This window comes from Phyllostomus hastatus, unplaced genomic scaffold (genome assembly GCF_019186645.2).
Source record: "Phyllostomus hastatus isolate PE091 unplaced genomic scaffold, TTU_PhHast_1.1 phas_contig_34, whole genome shotgun sequence".
In the NCBI taxonomy this organism is placed as follows: Eukaryota; Metazoa; Chordata; class Mammalia; order Chiroptera; family Phyllostomidae; genus Phyllostomus; species Phyllostomus hastatus.
This window is the reverse complement of record NW_025333857.1, coordinates 67328435-67345071: the sequence shown is the minus strand read 5'-3', so window position 1 is coordinate 67345071 and position 16637 is coordinate 67328435. Positions and strand designations below refer to the sequence as shown.

The following is a 16637-nucleotide window of genomic DNA, read 5'->3' as shown; positions in this document are numbered from 1 at the left end:
AGTTAGGAGAGCCTGTCCTGTAGGACTCAGGAAAAAGAGACCTTTCATTTTATTGTATCGGAGGTGAACATGGCACAGAGAATGTGCTGTGAGGTCAGTTCTAATCCTATCTGACTCCCTAGCAGGTTAGGGGGACCCAGGGCAAGTCACGTGACCTCTCAGGGCCTCAACGCCTGCATTAGAATGAGAGAGGGCTGGGCGATGTGATCTCAGAGGATCCCTCCAGTTCTAGGAATCCAGGGATTCTGTTAATGTTCATAATCCTGATTTGTGTGGTGCTACTCTGGCAAAGAGCAGAAGAAATAGTCAGTAATGCAATGAATGGCAGAGACTATTGACCGTGTAGTTTAATTTATTTAAGGCATATACACTGGATTCAAAGGAGAAAATATTGCTCCCGATAATACATTAAACTGTTAGTATCTTCAGCCTTGCAAAAGCTTTCCAGAGGGAGAAATTGCCCATCGGTGCAAACGTGACATTTTTTACTTCCTGATCTATAACTGCCATTTCTCCAGCGCATTCATATTTACTGTAAAGGGCCAAATGTATGAATGCTCTGGGTGAATATTAAACAACTACACATAAACGTCAAGGTCACGGTTGCAAGACAGGCTCCGTGGAAGGCCCGGGGAGGCTTGCATTGATCTCTGGTGAGGTTCCATTCTCGAATCCTGCTGACAAGGGGAAACAATTGATGTGGGCCATTATTAAGGCTTTAAGTGTTTCTCCATTGTTAAAGATCTTTTACAAGCCTGGAGTAACTGATAGTGCCCAAGGAATTGGCAAAAGCTTCACTGAGAAATATAGGCTGGTCCGAGAGATAAGTAAAACCCAGAGTGCAGACGTCCTCCCAGGTTGGGCTTCGAGGCAGAGGTGGAGGCGAGGCGAGGGTCGGCCCAGCTTGGGGGCATGCCGCCTCCCCTGAGTTGCAGGGCCCAGATGGAAGGAAGGCCTGTTCTGGGCTCTTCCACGCTGCCCAGAGAGTGACTTTCAAACCCACCTTTAAACTTCCTCCAGCTCCCTGCCCCTGTGAAAGCCTTCCCTCCAGCATTCAGCCCATCCATTCCCCGTAGCGGCATGAAGGATATGACAAGGGCCCGGGGAGCTGGGTGAGCATGAATTATGCAGACCCGGAGCTCCAGACTGACTGTCTGGACCGGTCAAGCATCCCGGATAATTAAGCGAGCATCCTGCTGACCTGGAGCTGGGAGGAGAGCAGATATTATGGATGACAGAATCCAGTTTGAAGAAGATCTCAGCAGACGGGAGGATTGGCCAGGTCCACGGGATGAACCTAAGGAGAGAGACAAGTGATCACACTCGCATTTCCCAGGCACGAGCTCTCTGTCTGGCGTTGTGCTCGGCCCTTCGCACGTTTCCGTCTGTTTCTTCTTTACAGTGACCCAGGAGGGCTGGTTTCACCTTCCCATTTGTAGGATGAGGAGCCTGAGACAGGGCAGTCCTCGGTGAGCGTCCCACAGGAAGGTGCGAGCGCAGTTGGGTCCAGGGTCTCGGCTCCGACCCCAGCGCCGCCCCTCCGTTAACCGGCAAGTGACTGCACCTTCGAAGGACAGCCCCCCTAGGTGTGGCCGCTGCCTGGGTCAGGTCCCGTGGGCCTATTGTTTGCATGCATTACCTCATTCATCCTCAGAACGGTCTTCCTCCTATTTTACAGGTGAGGGAGGCACAGATAACTTAAGTAACTTGCCCAAGGTCACACAGCAAGTAGCAGGGCCAGGATTCGAGACCAGGCAGCCTAACGCCACAGCCACACTCTTCACAACTGATGCACCATCTCCTGTGTTCTGTATCATAAAAGGAGAGCCACCGTATTTTCTTACATGAGATAACTCATGCAAAGTGCCTGCTATATGACCTGGCACATAGTAGGCACCCATAAGCAGTGCTAGATCCCCATCGTCATCATCAGTTATGTGACTTGTCACGGTCACAGCTAATAACTGGCAAAGACCTGGGATTTGAGTCCAGGTCCCCTGACCACAGACCTGCTGTGCTCTTGACCTCCCTGCTGGAGGACAAGATCGGGGGCAGCCCGAGGCCACTGTCGGAGTACCTATTGTGGTGTCGTCTCCCTGGCGGGTGCCCAGTGAGTACCACACAGGCAGGGCTCGTCTCGTCACTCACTCACCACGCCCTTGCCGACGTCCTGCTGTGCCTTGGGGGTCCAGAGAGGGAAAGGACACCCTGCTAACCCTGCTCTTCTCCCCCCAGGTTCGAATGGTGAAAGACGGAAACCCTTCCTGGAAGCCCACTTTCATTGTGAAACCTGATGGTGGTTGCCAGGGCGACGGAATCTACCTCATCAAAGACCCCAGTGACATCCGCCTGGCAGGGACCCTGCAGCGCAGGCCGGCGGTGGTCCAGGAGTACATCTGCAAACCTCTCCTCATCGACAAGCTCAAGTTTGACATTCGCCTGTACGTCTTACTGAAGTCCTTAGACCCCTTAGAGATTTACATAGCCAAAGATGGACTCTCTAGGTTTTGTACGGAGCCGTACCAGGAGCCCACCCCCAAGAACCTGCACCACATCTTCATGCACTTAACCAACTACTCGCTGAACATCCACAGCGGGAACTTCGTCCACTCGGACAGCACGAGCACGGGCAGCAAGAGGACTTTCTCCAGCATCCTGTGCAGGCTGTCCTCCAAAGGCGTCGACATCAAGAAGGTCTGGTCCGACATCATCTCCCTGGTGATCAAGACCGTCATCGCCCTGACTCCAGAGCTCAAAGTCTTCTACCAGTCCGACATCCCCGCGGGGAGGCCCGGGCCCACGTGCTTCCAGGTAACGCCACCCATCCCCAGCAGGAGCTCCCCGCCTCAGCCTTGGGTGGGGTGAGGGGTGGGGCCAGGGTGGCCAGCGGTGGGGAGGGGTAGTTGCTAGTGTTAAACCAGGGTACAACTTGCTGCTTTCTACTTGCTAGCTGGGTGATTTGGGGTAAGTTACTTCCCTTTTCTCATCTGTAAAATGAGACCAATAGTAGCTCCCTTAAAGGATTCTTGGAAGAATTAAAGGAGACAACACATGTAATGCACAGTGCCAGCCAGCCATTCATTCATTCATTCATTCATTCTGGCAGTTTTACCACCAGCCGAGTAGGTGACCGGGCACTGTCTGTGGTCCCAGCGATACAGTGAGTCAGGTCCCTGCAGGCTGGTGCCCAGAGTCTACCACTGTGGGAGGCAGATGATTTAAAAAGTAATTAGTAGAAAGTGTCACAGTGCTAGAATGGCCCACTAATTGTGGGACCATCTAACATTTTCTGGGTGGAAGTGAGGGTGGTCTGGGAAGGCTTCCCAGCAGAAGTGGCAGTTAACCTGGAGCCTGAAGTAAGACTTAGAAGAAGCAGGCAAGGCGGCAGGGCTGGGGGAGACAAGGTCCCGGGGTGAGAGGGAAGCAGAAGCGTTTCGGGGTCTGAAAAGGTGCAGTGTGGTTGGAGGGTGGAGTCAGAGATGTGGAGGCAGATGAGGTGGGAGGGGTAGGTGGGGGCGGAGTCGTGGAGAGCCGAGGGCAGTGGGGGCCACTGGGGGGCTCTCGCAGGGCACCGGGGCACTCGGATTTGCACATTACCGACAAACTGGCTGCAGGGTGGGCAGTGGTCTGGGGCAAAGTTGAGGGTAGGGAGGTGACTAGTGAGCTGGTTGCTTTCATACAAACAAGAGATGATACTGGCTTGGATTTCAAAGGTCTTGGTGGAGGCGGAGACAGTAGCTTTGAGAGCGACTAGGAGGTAGAATGGCTAGACGTGGTGATCGGGCGGGGCTGGGGGGCAGTGGGCAGATGGTGGCAGTCAGGGAGGGGAAAACCAAGAATGAGTGGCGGGCGGCTCAGGCACTTGGGTGGATGTATAGATGCTACTGGAAGGGGACCGGGCTGCTTGGCTTGGGGGAGGTGAGGAGTTGGACTTGAACATGCCTTTGGAGTGCCTATGTGACATGCAAGTGGAAAGTCTGAGGAGACAATTGGACCTTTGAGCCTGGAGTTCAGGAGTGCAAAGTCTGGGCCGGAGAGAAAGATGGGGACCTCATGAACGTGCAGATGGGGACTGGGCCATGAGAGACTGCAGAGTAAGGTGAGGCCTGAGAAGACCCCGGGGTGGGGGGGGACCACCATTTAAGTAAGGGACCAAGGAGGGAGAACCCAACAAAGGAGACCAAGAAGATGTGGCTGGAGATACGGAAGGGGTACTAGGAGAGGGAGCACCGTAAGTGCTGGGGCGGGTGTGCGTGGAGAAGCAGCAGGCGGGGGTCAGCCTCAGCCAGTGCTGCTGAGGTGTCACCGAGACCAGGTGGAAACCATGCCTTGAACTTCCTGACCTCAGCAAGGTCAGTGAGCAGCGGGACGGGGTCAGAGTGCAGTGGACTGAGTGTGGGAGGGACAGAAAGGGAGTGAGGGCAGAGCATCCTTTCAGGTTGTTCGGCTGCGAAGGTGGGGTGGGGTGGGGAACGGGCAGGGCAGGCCAGGCACCCAGCAGGCACCCACTTTCCCGCCACAGATACACCAGAATGGGAGGGAGGTGATAAGAAGGGGTACCCCTGAGACCCTCTCCATCTAACCTTTAGAATTTCCTGGTAGCAGTCGCATGTAAAAAAGAATACACGAACGTGCAGGTGAGCTGTGAGGCAGAACCACAAAATAACCGTCCCCAGCCCACCTCCCACCCGAGGCCCCATTGCCTTGCTGCTCCCCACCCCGAGGCACGTTGCCCTCAACTTTCTGTTGGTCAACTCTTTGCCTTAAAAATACTTACAGTGCCCGTGAATGCATCCCTAAACAAGACACTGTTTTGTTTCGCTAGTTTCTGAGCTCTGTAAAGACTCCGTCGAGAGGTATGTGGACTTGCCCAGCTTTCTTTCCCCACATGTGCGTGTGTGTGGGTGGTTGGTGCTGTTTCATTTGCACGCTGTTTATCCTGTTGTGAACACGCACAGTTCATTTATCCGTTTTCGTGTCAGTGAGCATGCGGGTTGTTCCTGGCCCTCTAAGACTGTAACAGGAAAGTAACGGTGTGGCACAGGAGGGAGGGGAGAGGCAGCGGGGCAGCGCCCCCTCCAGGGTGGTCACCCTGGGGCCGGGACCCAGGCAGCAGGATTTCCAGGCAGGCGGGCGGGCAGGAACCCTCTGGAGGAGAGTTCAGGCAGCGGTCAGTTTCCGGGAGGGGTAACTGCCTTCCAGAGATCCGTCCTGAGGCCCTTGGGCCCCAGGCTTTGGTTCCCAGGCAGGACGTCCAGCTCAGCCATCAGGCATGTGGCTGGAGGCACTAGAAAGTGTGAGTGGGCCGGCCTGGGAGGCAGAATCAGAGAAAATGGGTCCTGGCCCAAGTCACCTTGGTTAGGGCGAAGGAGATGGTTGCGACGTGGAGGCATCCAGGGGTCATCCCGGGGGACTGTGCGGTCCCATCTGTTTGACAGGGACGGCTATTCCAGGCATATCATGTGGGCCTGGCGTGCACGGCCAAGCCACAGAGCCCTGGCACAGGGGGAGTGCAGGGTGGGGGGCCGGGCGGGTGCCGTGCAATGGACCGGGGCCCGGGGCAGCCGTCGGGGTGGAGCTGGGAGGACTGGAGGGCAGACAGGCAGGGAGCCACTGGTTTGGACAGATCACATGTAGCAGATGGAGCCGCAGCCCTGGGACCATTTTCCATTGCTTGACCGCATTAAATGCTTCCAGGCCTGGGGTCGGGGGAGGAGCACAGCAGTGGAACTGAACTCGAGGGGGCGCTCTTCCCCTTCCCAGCTGTGTGACCTTGGGCCTCAGTTGCTCTATGAATCACCTGTGCACACTTCCCTACCTGCCTCCTTAGGAGCATTGTGAAGTAATATAGGAAAAAGACTTTGACAAGCTAGAAAGTGTTAGGTGTTTGAAATGTGTTTTACCACATATTTCAGATTCACAGTGATTGAGGAAATACTATTCTTTTCTCCCTGGAGTCCTCTCTTGCTTTCTCCACATCACCTGTTTAAAAACACTTGTTAGTTTGGGTCTCAAACACCTGAACTAACTTGGAACCCAAAGATGTTAGGTCCTGCCATTGACTTGATGTGTGACGTTGCATAAGTCACTAACCTTCTCTGTGCCTCAGTTTCCTCAACTACCTCGCAGGGCTGTTGTCCAGTTTCTCTGAGATACCGATTGTGCAGGATTTTGCAAACTATAATAATGTTCTGCACAAATGCAGTATCATAAGTTCTTTCTTACTGTGAAGCCGCTTCTGCTTGCAGCTTGGGCCGGGCCCGGATCGCACATTCTGAGACATAAGCCCTGGCCCACAATGCTGCATTTAACGTGAACATGTGACTGTGACCCCTTCCAACCGGAGCCACAATAACTACTCTGGGAACGGTGATGGTCTGCAGCAGCCGCTGGCTCAGCCCAGGCTGTGGGCAGGCTTCCTGTAATTCACGGCCTGGGAATGTGGCCGCCCTGCTGTCCCGGCCCGTCCCCCGCTGTCGCCCAGGCAGCCCCCAGCAACACGTCCTCACGTCTGTCTTCTGGAGGGCAGCAGTGTGATGTGACCTTGGCTTTGACAGTAAGGTCGGTCTGGGTGTAGGCGATTCTCATGGCAGAAATGCACATGCAGAGGAAAGGCTTCCAGCTCAGCTTTCAAGAACATTCTATCCCATCTCCATTGCTTGGTCTCTGTCTTCCTCTAGCTCCACGTCCGATTCTCTCCTTGGCCGTGACCCCTCCCCCAGATGTCTGGGGAGGAGGTACCTTCTGTAGATCCTCAGGTGCTTCCCTTTCTTCGTTGTTCCTGCAGCTTCCTCCTCCCACCCCGCCTCCAGCCCCCGACGCCCCACAGGAAGGAGACAGAGAGCAGCCCAGTAGTCACTCATGCCAAGGCTTGGGTTCCCAGCTCTTCCTTCCAGCACCTCCAGCTGGCAGGCTTGGCAAGCAAGCCTCTGTCTGCCTCAGTTTCCTCATCTGCAAACAGCAGTGACATTCGTGTCTGCCTCCTGGAACTGTTGTAAGATCAAACGAGAGAAAGCCGTGTGGAACATTTGGCATAGTACAAAGCACAACACACTCACTTAATAAACGGTAGTTGTTATCATCACATCATTTGTCATTTGTAACAACAGCTCTCACACTTGTCTGCCTTGGAGTCAAAGGAAACCATGGAGCTGTCACATTTTATAATTAGAACGGGACACCAGCGTTCCTGGGGACGAGTCTGGGGACCGAGCCCCCGGCCTGGTGTCGGCTGCCCCCCAGCCTGGCCCCAGCTGCGCTTCCCTTTGTCTTCCCCGGACCCCGCGGGCCCACCGAGCTGAGCCAGTTCCTGTCTGTGGGACGTGATTTGTGCCTTCTTAGTTCTGGCTGCTTGTCCTCTTCTGTCTTGGCCTGCCATGCTCTCTCATTTTTTTTACATTTTCTAAAAAAAAAATCTAGTGCCTTCCAACAAAGTACTGCTCAGATCCCACCTTCCCTGTTAAGCCTTCCTCAACTCCATCTGATAGTTGGGCTTTTTTCTTCCTTCAGATTCCAACACAGTCGCTGGGCACCCACTGAGGCCAGCCCTGAGCTAGTGGTGGGACGTGCAGTCCTGGATAAGACGCAGTCCCTGCCCCTAAGAGGTACACAGTTGGGTGGGGAAGACTGACGTGGGAATTACAATCCCTGTAATAAATGCGGCAAGAGGGCGCATGCAGGGTGCTGGGAGAACACAGCACGGGGAATCTCTAACTCTGCCTCACCCAGTCAGGGAAGGCTTCCCAGGGAGGAGGTGCTTAAGCGGGAGCCTACAGCCTGAAGGGTTCACCAGGCAGAAAACGGTGAGGGCACCATCCTCCCCTGGTTTCCCTCCTACCTCACTGGCTGCTGCTCCCCGCCCCTTCTTCTGGACCCGTCTGTGCTGGAGAGTCCCAGCACCTGGTCCTTGGGAAGTTCCCCTCTTATCGACAGTCACTCCCCAGATGATCTCATCCGGCTCATGACTTTTAAGTCCTGGTTATATCCCATTGACTCCTAAACTTGTATCTCCAGTCTTGACCTCTCTTTGAGCCCCAGACTGGCATAACCAACCACCCACTTAATCCTTCTACCGGGGTTTCTAGCGGGCATCTCCCACTTGTCATGTCCAAAATCAAACCCTCGGTTTTACTCCTGAGCCCCCTCTTCCGTGGTCCCTCCTGTTTCAGTAAATGAGTAGCATTCGGTTAGTTCCTCAGACCAAAAATCTGACTCATCCTTAGTTATTATTCTTTCCTCCTTTCTATATCCAGTCAGTCCATAAGCAGCTCTTGCAAACAGACTTTAAACTGTGGCCAAATGGAACCGGGTCTAACCAGCTCCACTGCTGCCACCCCCTTGCACTTGTGCCAGAGCAGTGGCCTCCTGACTGATGTCCCTGTTTCCACTCTTGCCAGCTCTCGCCCACTTTTCTCACTGTAGCCAAAATGATTCTTTCAAAACGTGTCAGATCGAATTACTTCCCTGTGCAGACTCTCCGATGGCTTTCTCGTCGCCCTTAAACCCCTGGCTCCGGACCGCGGGCTGCGAGGCGCGGCACGATCTGCCCATTGTCTTTCCCCCTGACCTCATCTCCTGCCCCTCTGCCTCTTGCTCGCTCCTCGCCGTCCTTTTAAAGTGGCCTCTGTTCTCATGGTTCCCTTAGCCTGCAGTGCGGTTACTTAGCCCTTCAGTTGGCTTCTTTGCTCACTTCATTCAGTCCCTGTTTACATGTCAGCTCTTGAGACTTTTGCTTCCGGTCATGAGGGAGTAACAAAGACGGGACCTGTACACCCCCCAAAAATATGGTAAAAAAAAAGAATGACTGGACCTAACCTCCTGCAAACAAGCAGAGTACCAGACGAAATACATAAAATAAACGTTTGAAGATTTGGAAGAACAGACAGCTCAGCACTGTGATCCCTGAGGAAGGGGGAAACAGAACCGAAGGTGAGGCCCACAGCGGCCTGGGGTTTCCGTTTGGGACGCTTTCGGAAGCTCGGGCCCAGGGAGAGGCGGCCTGGATGTGGCCCTGTGACCTCGGTGAGCTGAGGAGCTGGGGGTCAAAGTTGGGCAAGGCTGAGGCGGCTGGACTCCTGCGGGCGGGATTCTGAAAATGAGGGAGCTAAGCTATAGCACTAGGCACGAAAATGTTAACGAGGACATGAGCTTAATGAAGAGAAAAAGGAAGCTATTAAAAAGAACCCAGTGGAACGTCTAGAGAAGAAAATACAATATCTGAAATGAAAATTTCACCGGATGGGATTAACAGCAGATTAGACCCCGAAGAAAAAAATGAGCAGTGACCTTGAAGACACGGCAATGGAATCTATCCAAAACGAGACGGCGAGGAAAGTGACGGGGAAAGTAAACGAGCAGACCATCAGCGACCTATAGTGCAATGGCAGGCTGTCTGACACATGTGTGATTGGGGTTCCCTGAGCAGAAGAGACAAGGAACACACAGAAAAACGTTTCAAGAAATGGCCAGAATTTCCAAATTTGACAAAAAATATATAAATCCATAATTCAAGAAGCTGAAGAAACTCCCAAGTAGGGTAGACACACACACACACACACACACACACACACACAGACAAGCACCCATCAAGGCTCCCCATTATCAAACTCTGGGAAACCAGTGATGATAAGGAAATCTTAAAAGCAGCTAGAGAGAGAGAAAAAAAACATCATACTCAGAGGAACTAAGAAGAACTAAAAAGTTCTCATCAGAAACTGTACCAGCCAGAAGACAATGGGATGACAAATGTCACCTCCTTAGAAAGGACTTCCCAAACCATCCTGTCCAAACCACCAAATGCCCCAATGCCCCCCCGCGCCCCCCCTGGACTTCACCGCTGTACTGCACTCCCTGTTCTTACCGTGCTTTAGCTACTGACTCGCCTGCGGCCTCTCTCTCTCCACTGGAACGTAAGCTCCAAGAGGACGGGACGTTCAAACACCCCGTGCCTCGCTCACTGCTTTATCCCCAGTGCCTAGCCCAGTACCTGGGATTCAGTAGGTGCTCATGAAGAATTTGATAAGTAAAACTGTTTTCCAGGCAAAAGAGGATAAATGCAGAGAGGACTGACTACGGCATCCTAGCACCATGAACCGTTCGGCACAGTCGGAGCCCAAGACGCGCCGTGGAGAGTGGGAACAAACAAAGCCGGAGTGTGAGACAGATGGCGGGCCCCGGCAGAGCCTGTGGGACGCGCTGGGGAGCTGGGGCCTCGTTCCTCGGGGCGGGGGGGGGGGCGGTTTCAGGCCGAGGAGCGTTGACGCTCTGTCTGTATTGGGTCGGCCAAAGGTCCGCACGGTTTTTCCCATCAAATAAAAGACACATTTTTCATTTTCATCAGTAACTTTATTGATCTGGATGTTGTATGTCTGCCATCTCCCATGTAGTATAATGTTGATTGTTCTCAATTAATGTCTCAATTTGATCGCTGTCAACTTCAACTGGTCTATGAGACCGTGGAGCGTCGTCCGGGGAGAAAGTCTCCAGCAGGAAACTTCACAAACCACGTTTGGCACATGGGAGCAATCACAGCCCCTTCTCCATATAGAGCACAGTTTTTGTGTGTGTTTCCGTTGCATCTTTACCTTCCTTGAAATAATAAAGCATAATATGCCAAAGATCTTGCATACTTTCTTCCATCTTCAATATTAAAACAGCTACACAAAAATTCACAATACAGTCTAACAAAATTGTCTTGAATGAAGTTAAAGACAAACTAAGTGCTACCAGACCCATCCTATGGAAGAAACCAAATGAACTTTATGGCCAACTCAATATTTTATAAAAATACTGCAGCAGCCCCTGTGCCAGAGGAATTAGAGGGTGGGTTTGCGAGCAGGGACACTGATGGGGAAGCTGTTGAAGCAGTCCAGGTGCAAGGTGGTGCAGACCTAATCCAGACCAGGAGCGGTGAGGACCGGCCAGCTCTAGAAACTTTTTTGGAGGTAGAATGTACGAGAGTTGGTATGCAGGTAGGTGTAAAGGATAAGGAGAAATTTCTGGCTTGTGTGACTGGGTGGGTAAAGAATACTGTAGGCAAAGTAGACTTTAGAGAAATGGCCTGCTAATTATCTATTGCTGTGTAACAAGTGGCCCCCAAATTTAGCAGATTAAACTAACAGATGATTCTCTCATGGTTTCCGACTGCCTCTGGCTGCAGGCCTCCCACAGGCTGCGATGAACTTGTAGGCCAGGACTGCGGTCCTCTCAAGGCTTCACTGGGGCCAGAGCCCCTCCAAGGCCACTCGCCTGGCCTTTGGCAGCCTCCAGTCCCCCCAGCCGTTGGCTGTTGTCTCACCTGGGCCTCTTCGTTGGGCAGCTCACAGCATGGAGGCTGGCTTTCCTCAGAGTGAGCGACAAGAGACGTGAGAGGGTGCACACCAAGGTGGAAGTCACAAGCTTTTTATAAGCTGGTATGGGAAGTGACATCCCCTCATGTCTGCCCTAGGCCATTAGAAAGGAGTCACCAGGTCCAGCCCACACTCAGGGAGTCAGGGGTACACAAGGGCGTGAATGCTAGGAGGCGGGGGTCATTGAGACCATGTTAGAGGCCAATGACCTCAGAGATTTGAGGGGTCTGGAACCTCCCTGTTGGGAATACCCCGGATGCGGACAGACATGCAGTGCTGGAACTCAGGAGAGAACTCTCTCATTGGAAGGGAGCCTGGAGCCTTTGCCTGAGTTTTCTCCCCAACTTGCTTTGGGAAGCGTCTGGACGTCTGAGACCAAGGACATATACCTTTGCATCCCCGGGGTCCCCTCACGCAGGAGGTGAGCAGCGTGTAATTGCAGATTGAATTACTTGGAGGAGGGCAGAGTATCACACTACTGAAAACCTCTCTCTTTCTGTCTCTCTCTCTCCGTTGAACAATTCCTGCTCTGCCACCCAACCAGAGAGAGGTTTCCCCCTTTCTAAGCTGGTTTCTCATCTGCATGAAGTGGGAGTTGGATTAATTAGCACTTTTTATTAAATGGAGATTTTTCCCCCTAGAAATCCCAGTATGCAAAATAGGGAAAGGTTGACCTGAACTGGTCCCTCCAGTGCGTCCCCAGAAAAGAACCCCATTTTGGAAAACCCTGGACCAGGGAAATTCCCAGTTTTCTGCCAGCTCCATCGTTCCAGGGCGGTGTGACAGGACCCACTCTAAATCCCCCCAGTTCCGTGATTCTGTTTGTCGGGACCCATTGGTGCAGCGTATTTCATTCATTTTTTAAAAAGAAAACAATCCACGTTTCCTTGAATTTGTGAAAAAAAAAAAAACAAAAAAAAAACATGTGTAGTATAGCTGACCTTCATTAAACGCTCACCACGTGTCAGGTGCTGTGCGAAATGCGTCCTCCTACAGTGTCTTTGTTCCATCCTGTTGCCTAGCTCCTCCGTGAAGGCAGAGACCTGGTCTGGCCCACCACTGTATTTCCAGATGCTAGAATAGTTCCAGGGCATAGGAAGCATTTCAATAAATATTATACAAACGAATGAACAAAGGAAGAGTCTGCCCTCATTCCCACTTCACAGATGAGAAAACTGGGGCTGAGAGCTTGGAGATATACAGGTTAAAGGCAGAGCTGAGGTTTGAAATTAGCCGCTCTGGGGTCCAAGCCACAGGTGCCAGTCCTCGTTGGGGGACCAGCAGGAAACTGGGAAGGGAGGCAGCCGTGGTGAGTGTCTCCCATGTAATGAACACAGTCCCGGGAACTTTTCGCTTCCCCGATCGATTGGTTGCCCTGCAAGGTAGCGGTTGTCACCTCTGTCTGTAGACGCGGTACATGCGGCTCAGAGAGGCCGAGCACCATGCCTAGAGCTGTTCAGCTAGAACAGGAGACTCTCTGGGATTGCAGGCCAGGTCTTTCCGACTCCAAAGCATTCTTGTACAAGACCCAATGTTTTCAACCACATGCACCGAAGTCTGGGTCCAGGGAAATATTCTGCTACTGGTGGGTGCAGGCCAGTACAGCTGGGGAGGCTTTGCCTGCCTCCTTCTCCTGCCTATTTCCTATAGCTTTACGTCCATGAGACCACTGTGCCTTGAACTGCAAAGAGTCCGGCAGGCTGAGCAAGTGCAAGTCCAAACTTCCAAGATGTAGCAAACAGCAAGCGTTGGTGGCCAGGGATGATAAACGTTGGAACCGAGGCCCCGCCCTTCTCTGCAGACTCATCGACATCACATGTCTCAGGCCAGGTCTGAAGTTGGGCTGATGATGTCACCAGAGTCTCTTAAAGGCCCCATCACTCACATCCACTTGTCATATATTATTAAGTAGATCTGAAATACATGAAACATTTTCTACTGAACATCCATTCCTTTCTTTTCGTGACCAGGAAAAGAAAAATAGAGTGAGGATGACTATTCCCAGCTTCTCATCTGTATTGCCCTTCTTTGAAGAATAACCTTTTCTTGAATTATCCCCCAAAATGGCCATTTAGGCTCTGATTTCATTAATAAGGAGAAAGCCACAGTTTAATGATGATCATTTAACTAATGCATATTCTATGAAGACAAGGAAATGGATTTCCCCTCATCTTTTCTTCTCGAGCCCACAGAGGGGATACAGTTGTATCTTCTTCTTGTCTCTCCTGCGTTCCCCACACTGTTTTTTGAAACTTTGGGATTGCATCAATTATGTTAGAAGCGTTCTACCCTATCACCTCCTATGGAGATAATGAAAGTTCTCTTAAGAAGCTGACATCCTCATCGTCTGCGTTTGAATCTAATTAAGACCTGTAGTCTCAAGGATGGGGAGGAATTGTCTGGGTGAAGGGCTGTGTCAGGCAGAGGGAACAGAGGCCCGGTGGCTTAGGGCTCGGGAGGAATGGAAAGAGGCCGGGGCGGAGAGAGCCTCGCCGGGGCAGCGTGCAGGGCTTAAGAGCAGATGTCCAACAGATGCGGAGCTTTCGGACTCGGCTCTGGGTGTGCGCTGGCTTCGTGGGCACATGGTCTGTGCCGTCACCCAGCGCCCCACGTGCAGAAGGATCCCCTGCCTGGTTTGATGCTCTGTTCTCGAGATCATGGCATTAGTGAAGCTTTTCGAACAAGGGGCCTTGCATTTGCATCTCGCACGGGGTCCCCCAAACTATGCAGCCTCGCCCTGCTTGGGAGTAAAGTCCAGTCCTGTCACTTATGAGCTAGGTGGTTGTAGGAAAATCCATTGGCCTTTCTGAGATTTAGTTTCTGCTTCATGGAGAGTGTAATCCCTGCTTCAAATGCACTGTCCCGGGGATTAAATGAGAGGCCAGATCATTGGGTGCACTGTGTGGTTATTGGTGCCCAGTAGGTACTTACTAAGTAGTCCCTTCTCCTTAGCGAAGAGGGCGCATCAGGGTCACCTGGGGGATTTGTTATTCAAAACACATTTGCCTGAGTTCCACCCTGAAAGGTTCCAGCTCACAGGTGTGGGCTGGGGAGGGCAGTGGTTGTGACGGGGGTCCCCAAGTGATGCTTGGGGCACCTGAGCTTAAGAAAGGGAGCCTGCAGTTTTCACGGATCTAGCCAGGATTCAGCTTCCTAACAGAGGAGAACAAAGGGAGGAGGGAGGAGTTGATGGCCCACTGCTAATCCTTCACATAATAAAAAACTTGTTTAAGGAGAAAGGGGTTGTCACCTACGGTGCTTCAAAGACAGTGATGGCGCTGAAATGCACCATTTCAGCGCACGGGAACGGGTCCTCATCCTGTTATGGTGGCTCCTATGAAATGCCCTGCTTGCTGTCCACTTGACCTGACAAGGACACCCAGAGGGAGAGGGGCTGTGGGCGAGAGAGGCCAGGGTCAAGGCCCATGATAGGGAATGCATCTGAATGTATTTCCAGGTTACTGACCCTAACACCACCCCCGACTCCTGCAAAGAAATCGTAGCTGGAGGGACTAATTCTGAATTACGTTTGTCCTGCGCAGATTCTAGGCTTTGACATCCTCCTAATGAAAAATCTGAAGCCTATCCTACTTGAAGTTAACGCGAATCCCAGCATGAGGATCGAACATGAGCAAGAGGTAAGTCTTTTTTAAGCATCTCATTGAGCTTGTTTCCACACAGCTGGATGTCCCCATTCTCATCTTACTCACTTGGCTGAACAAGATTCAGCGTTCCCAAACGTGCACGGCAAAGTTCTGCTCAAGTCTGAATAATTCCAGTTTCGTTGTGCTCGGAACGTAGTCTATTAATATAAGCCCTATCTGACCTAACAGAGGAGACCTAACAGAGTTTCCCAGCATGCCGTTCCTCCAGTGTCTAAGATCTGCAAACGCAGAAGCAGCCGAGCCTTTCCGTCAGCCCCGACGGTAACTAATTAGCCTCAGGAGATGGACTAATTGCAATTCCACGAATGTGATTTAGCCACGTCGACATGCTTGAATCACTGAGATAAATAGTATATTTAACAGTGGTTATATTTCTCCCCCCTGAAAATAATGCATAAAAAAAGACTGGATGGAAATACACCAAATACTAATAATGGGATTTAGGGGGATTCTATGGATTCTTTTGTTTCACCCCTTTCTGTATTTCCAAGGTGTCTTCAATGAGCATGTACAATTTCAATACTCAGAGAAACAGAGCACTGTTTTTCCCCCTCATGTACTGTGTTCATGTGTGAAAGGACACTGACACGTGTAAGGCAGTATACACAGGGAGACTTTAAAATGTTCTCGCCTCGATTCACGTAAGCCAGCGCTAATAGTAGCACCACTGCCTCCCGACAGTCACTTGGCCCTGAACCCCCCCCCCCGCCGAGTCTCCCCGCGGTGACACGGAATTCTTACCCGTTCAAGCTCTCTCCAGGGGTGTTTGAAAACGTCCCCAGCCTTGTCGACGAGGAAGTGAAGGTGGCCGTGATCAGAGACACCCTGCGCCTCATGGACCCGCTGAAGAAGAAAAGAGAGAACCAGTAAGTGTTTTCTGGACCATCTATTTCTGTCAGCTCTGCTTCCCAGATCCTGTGCTGGTGAGTTAAGTTCTTGGAACATGTTAATAGCGTGAGGGAGAGTTACATACGAAGCAATCTCGTGAAGCGTATTTTCATGTGTGAATATCGGCCTCCAAATACAGTGTGATTCAGCCAGGAGACGGAGGCTCACCTGTGAACCTCTAGCGTGCGGCTGTCCGCATCAGGGAAGTCTCTCTCAACGTCCACATTCCCCTGGTGACAGGGTGTCCTCCTGCCCACCCTCTCCCCATCTCGAGGTGCTTCTCTTTGAAATCCTCAAGCAGAGAGACAGAGCAAAGCAAACCAGAACTGGGCCGCAGGTAAGACAGACATGGTGCATGAGGATCGCTTCCTTTTTTCTTTCTTCCTGGTGTTAACTCTCCTGTAGCTTTGTTTCAGCGCAGCCAGAGCCACTGTATCGACCTCCTGGGCCTTGTAGAATACTTACAGCATCACAACTCCTCTCTGTCCCCACCCCAGTGGACGTCATATTGGGGTGTGTGTGTATGGGGGGGGTATGTCCCCCTCCCTCAGTGAAATCGCCCCTGAAATGAGTGACATTGCACTTGGGTATTTTGTCTTGTTTTTACCGAATTCCTGGTTCCCACAAAGTAAGGGCTGAGTAAAGATCACCGTGCTAGTTTTTGGCAGAAGAAAATCAGACAGGCGTTTCAAATAGGACCCCCGTGGCCCTGACAGACTGGATGGGCCCGAATGCT

The 16637-nt window shown here is 52.0% G+C and overlaps 1 protein-coding gene across 1 annotated transcript in view; it reads left to right on the top strand.

The window, feature by feature from the left end:
- The window catches only part of TTLL11 (tubulin tyrosine ligase like 11), a 188754-nt gene that overhangs the window by 63273 nt on the left and 108844 nt on the right, over positions 1-16637 (top strand). The window contains exons 4-6 of the mRNA XM_045840022.1: positions 2236-2811; positions 14891-14986; positions 15764-15879. Coding sequence (XP_045695978.1) covers positions 2236-2811; positions 14891-14986; positions 15764-15879 — 788 coding nt within the window. The remainder of the gene's footprint in view (positions 1-2235; positions 2812-14890; positions 14987-15763; positions 15880-16637) is intronic.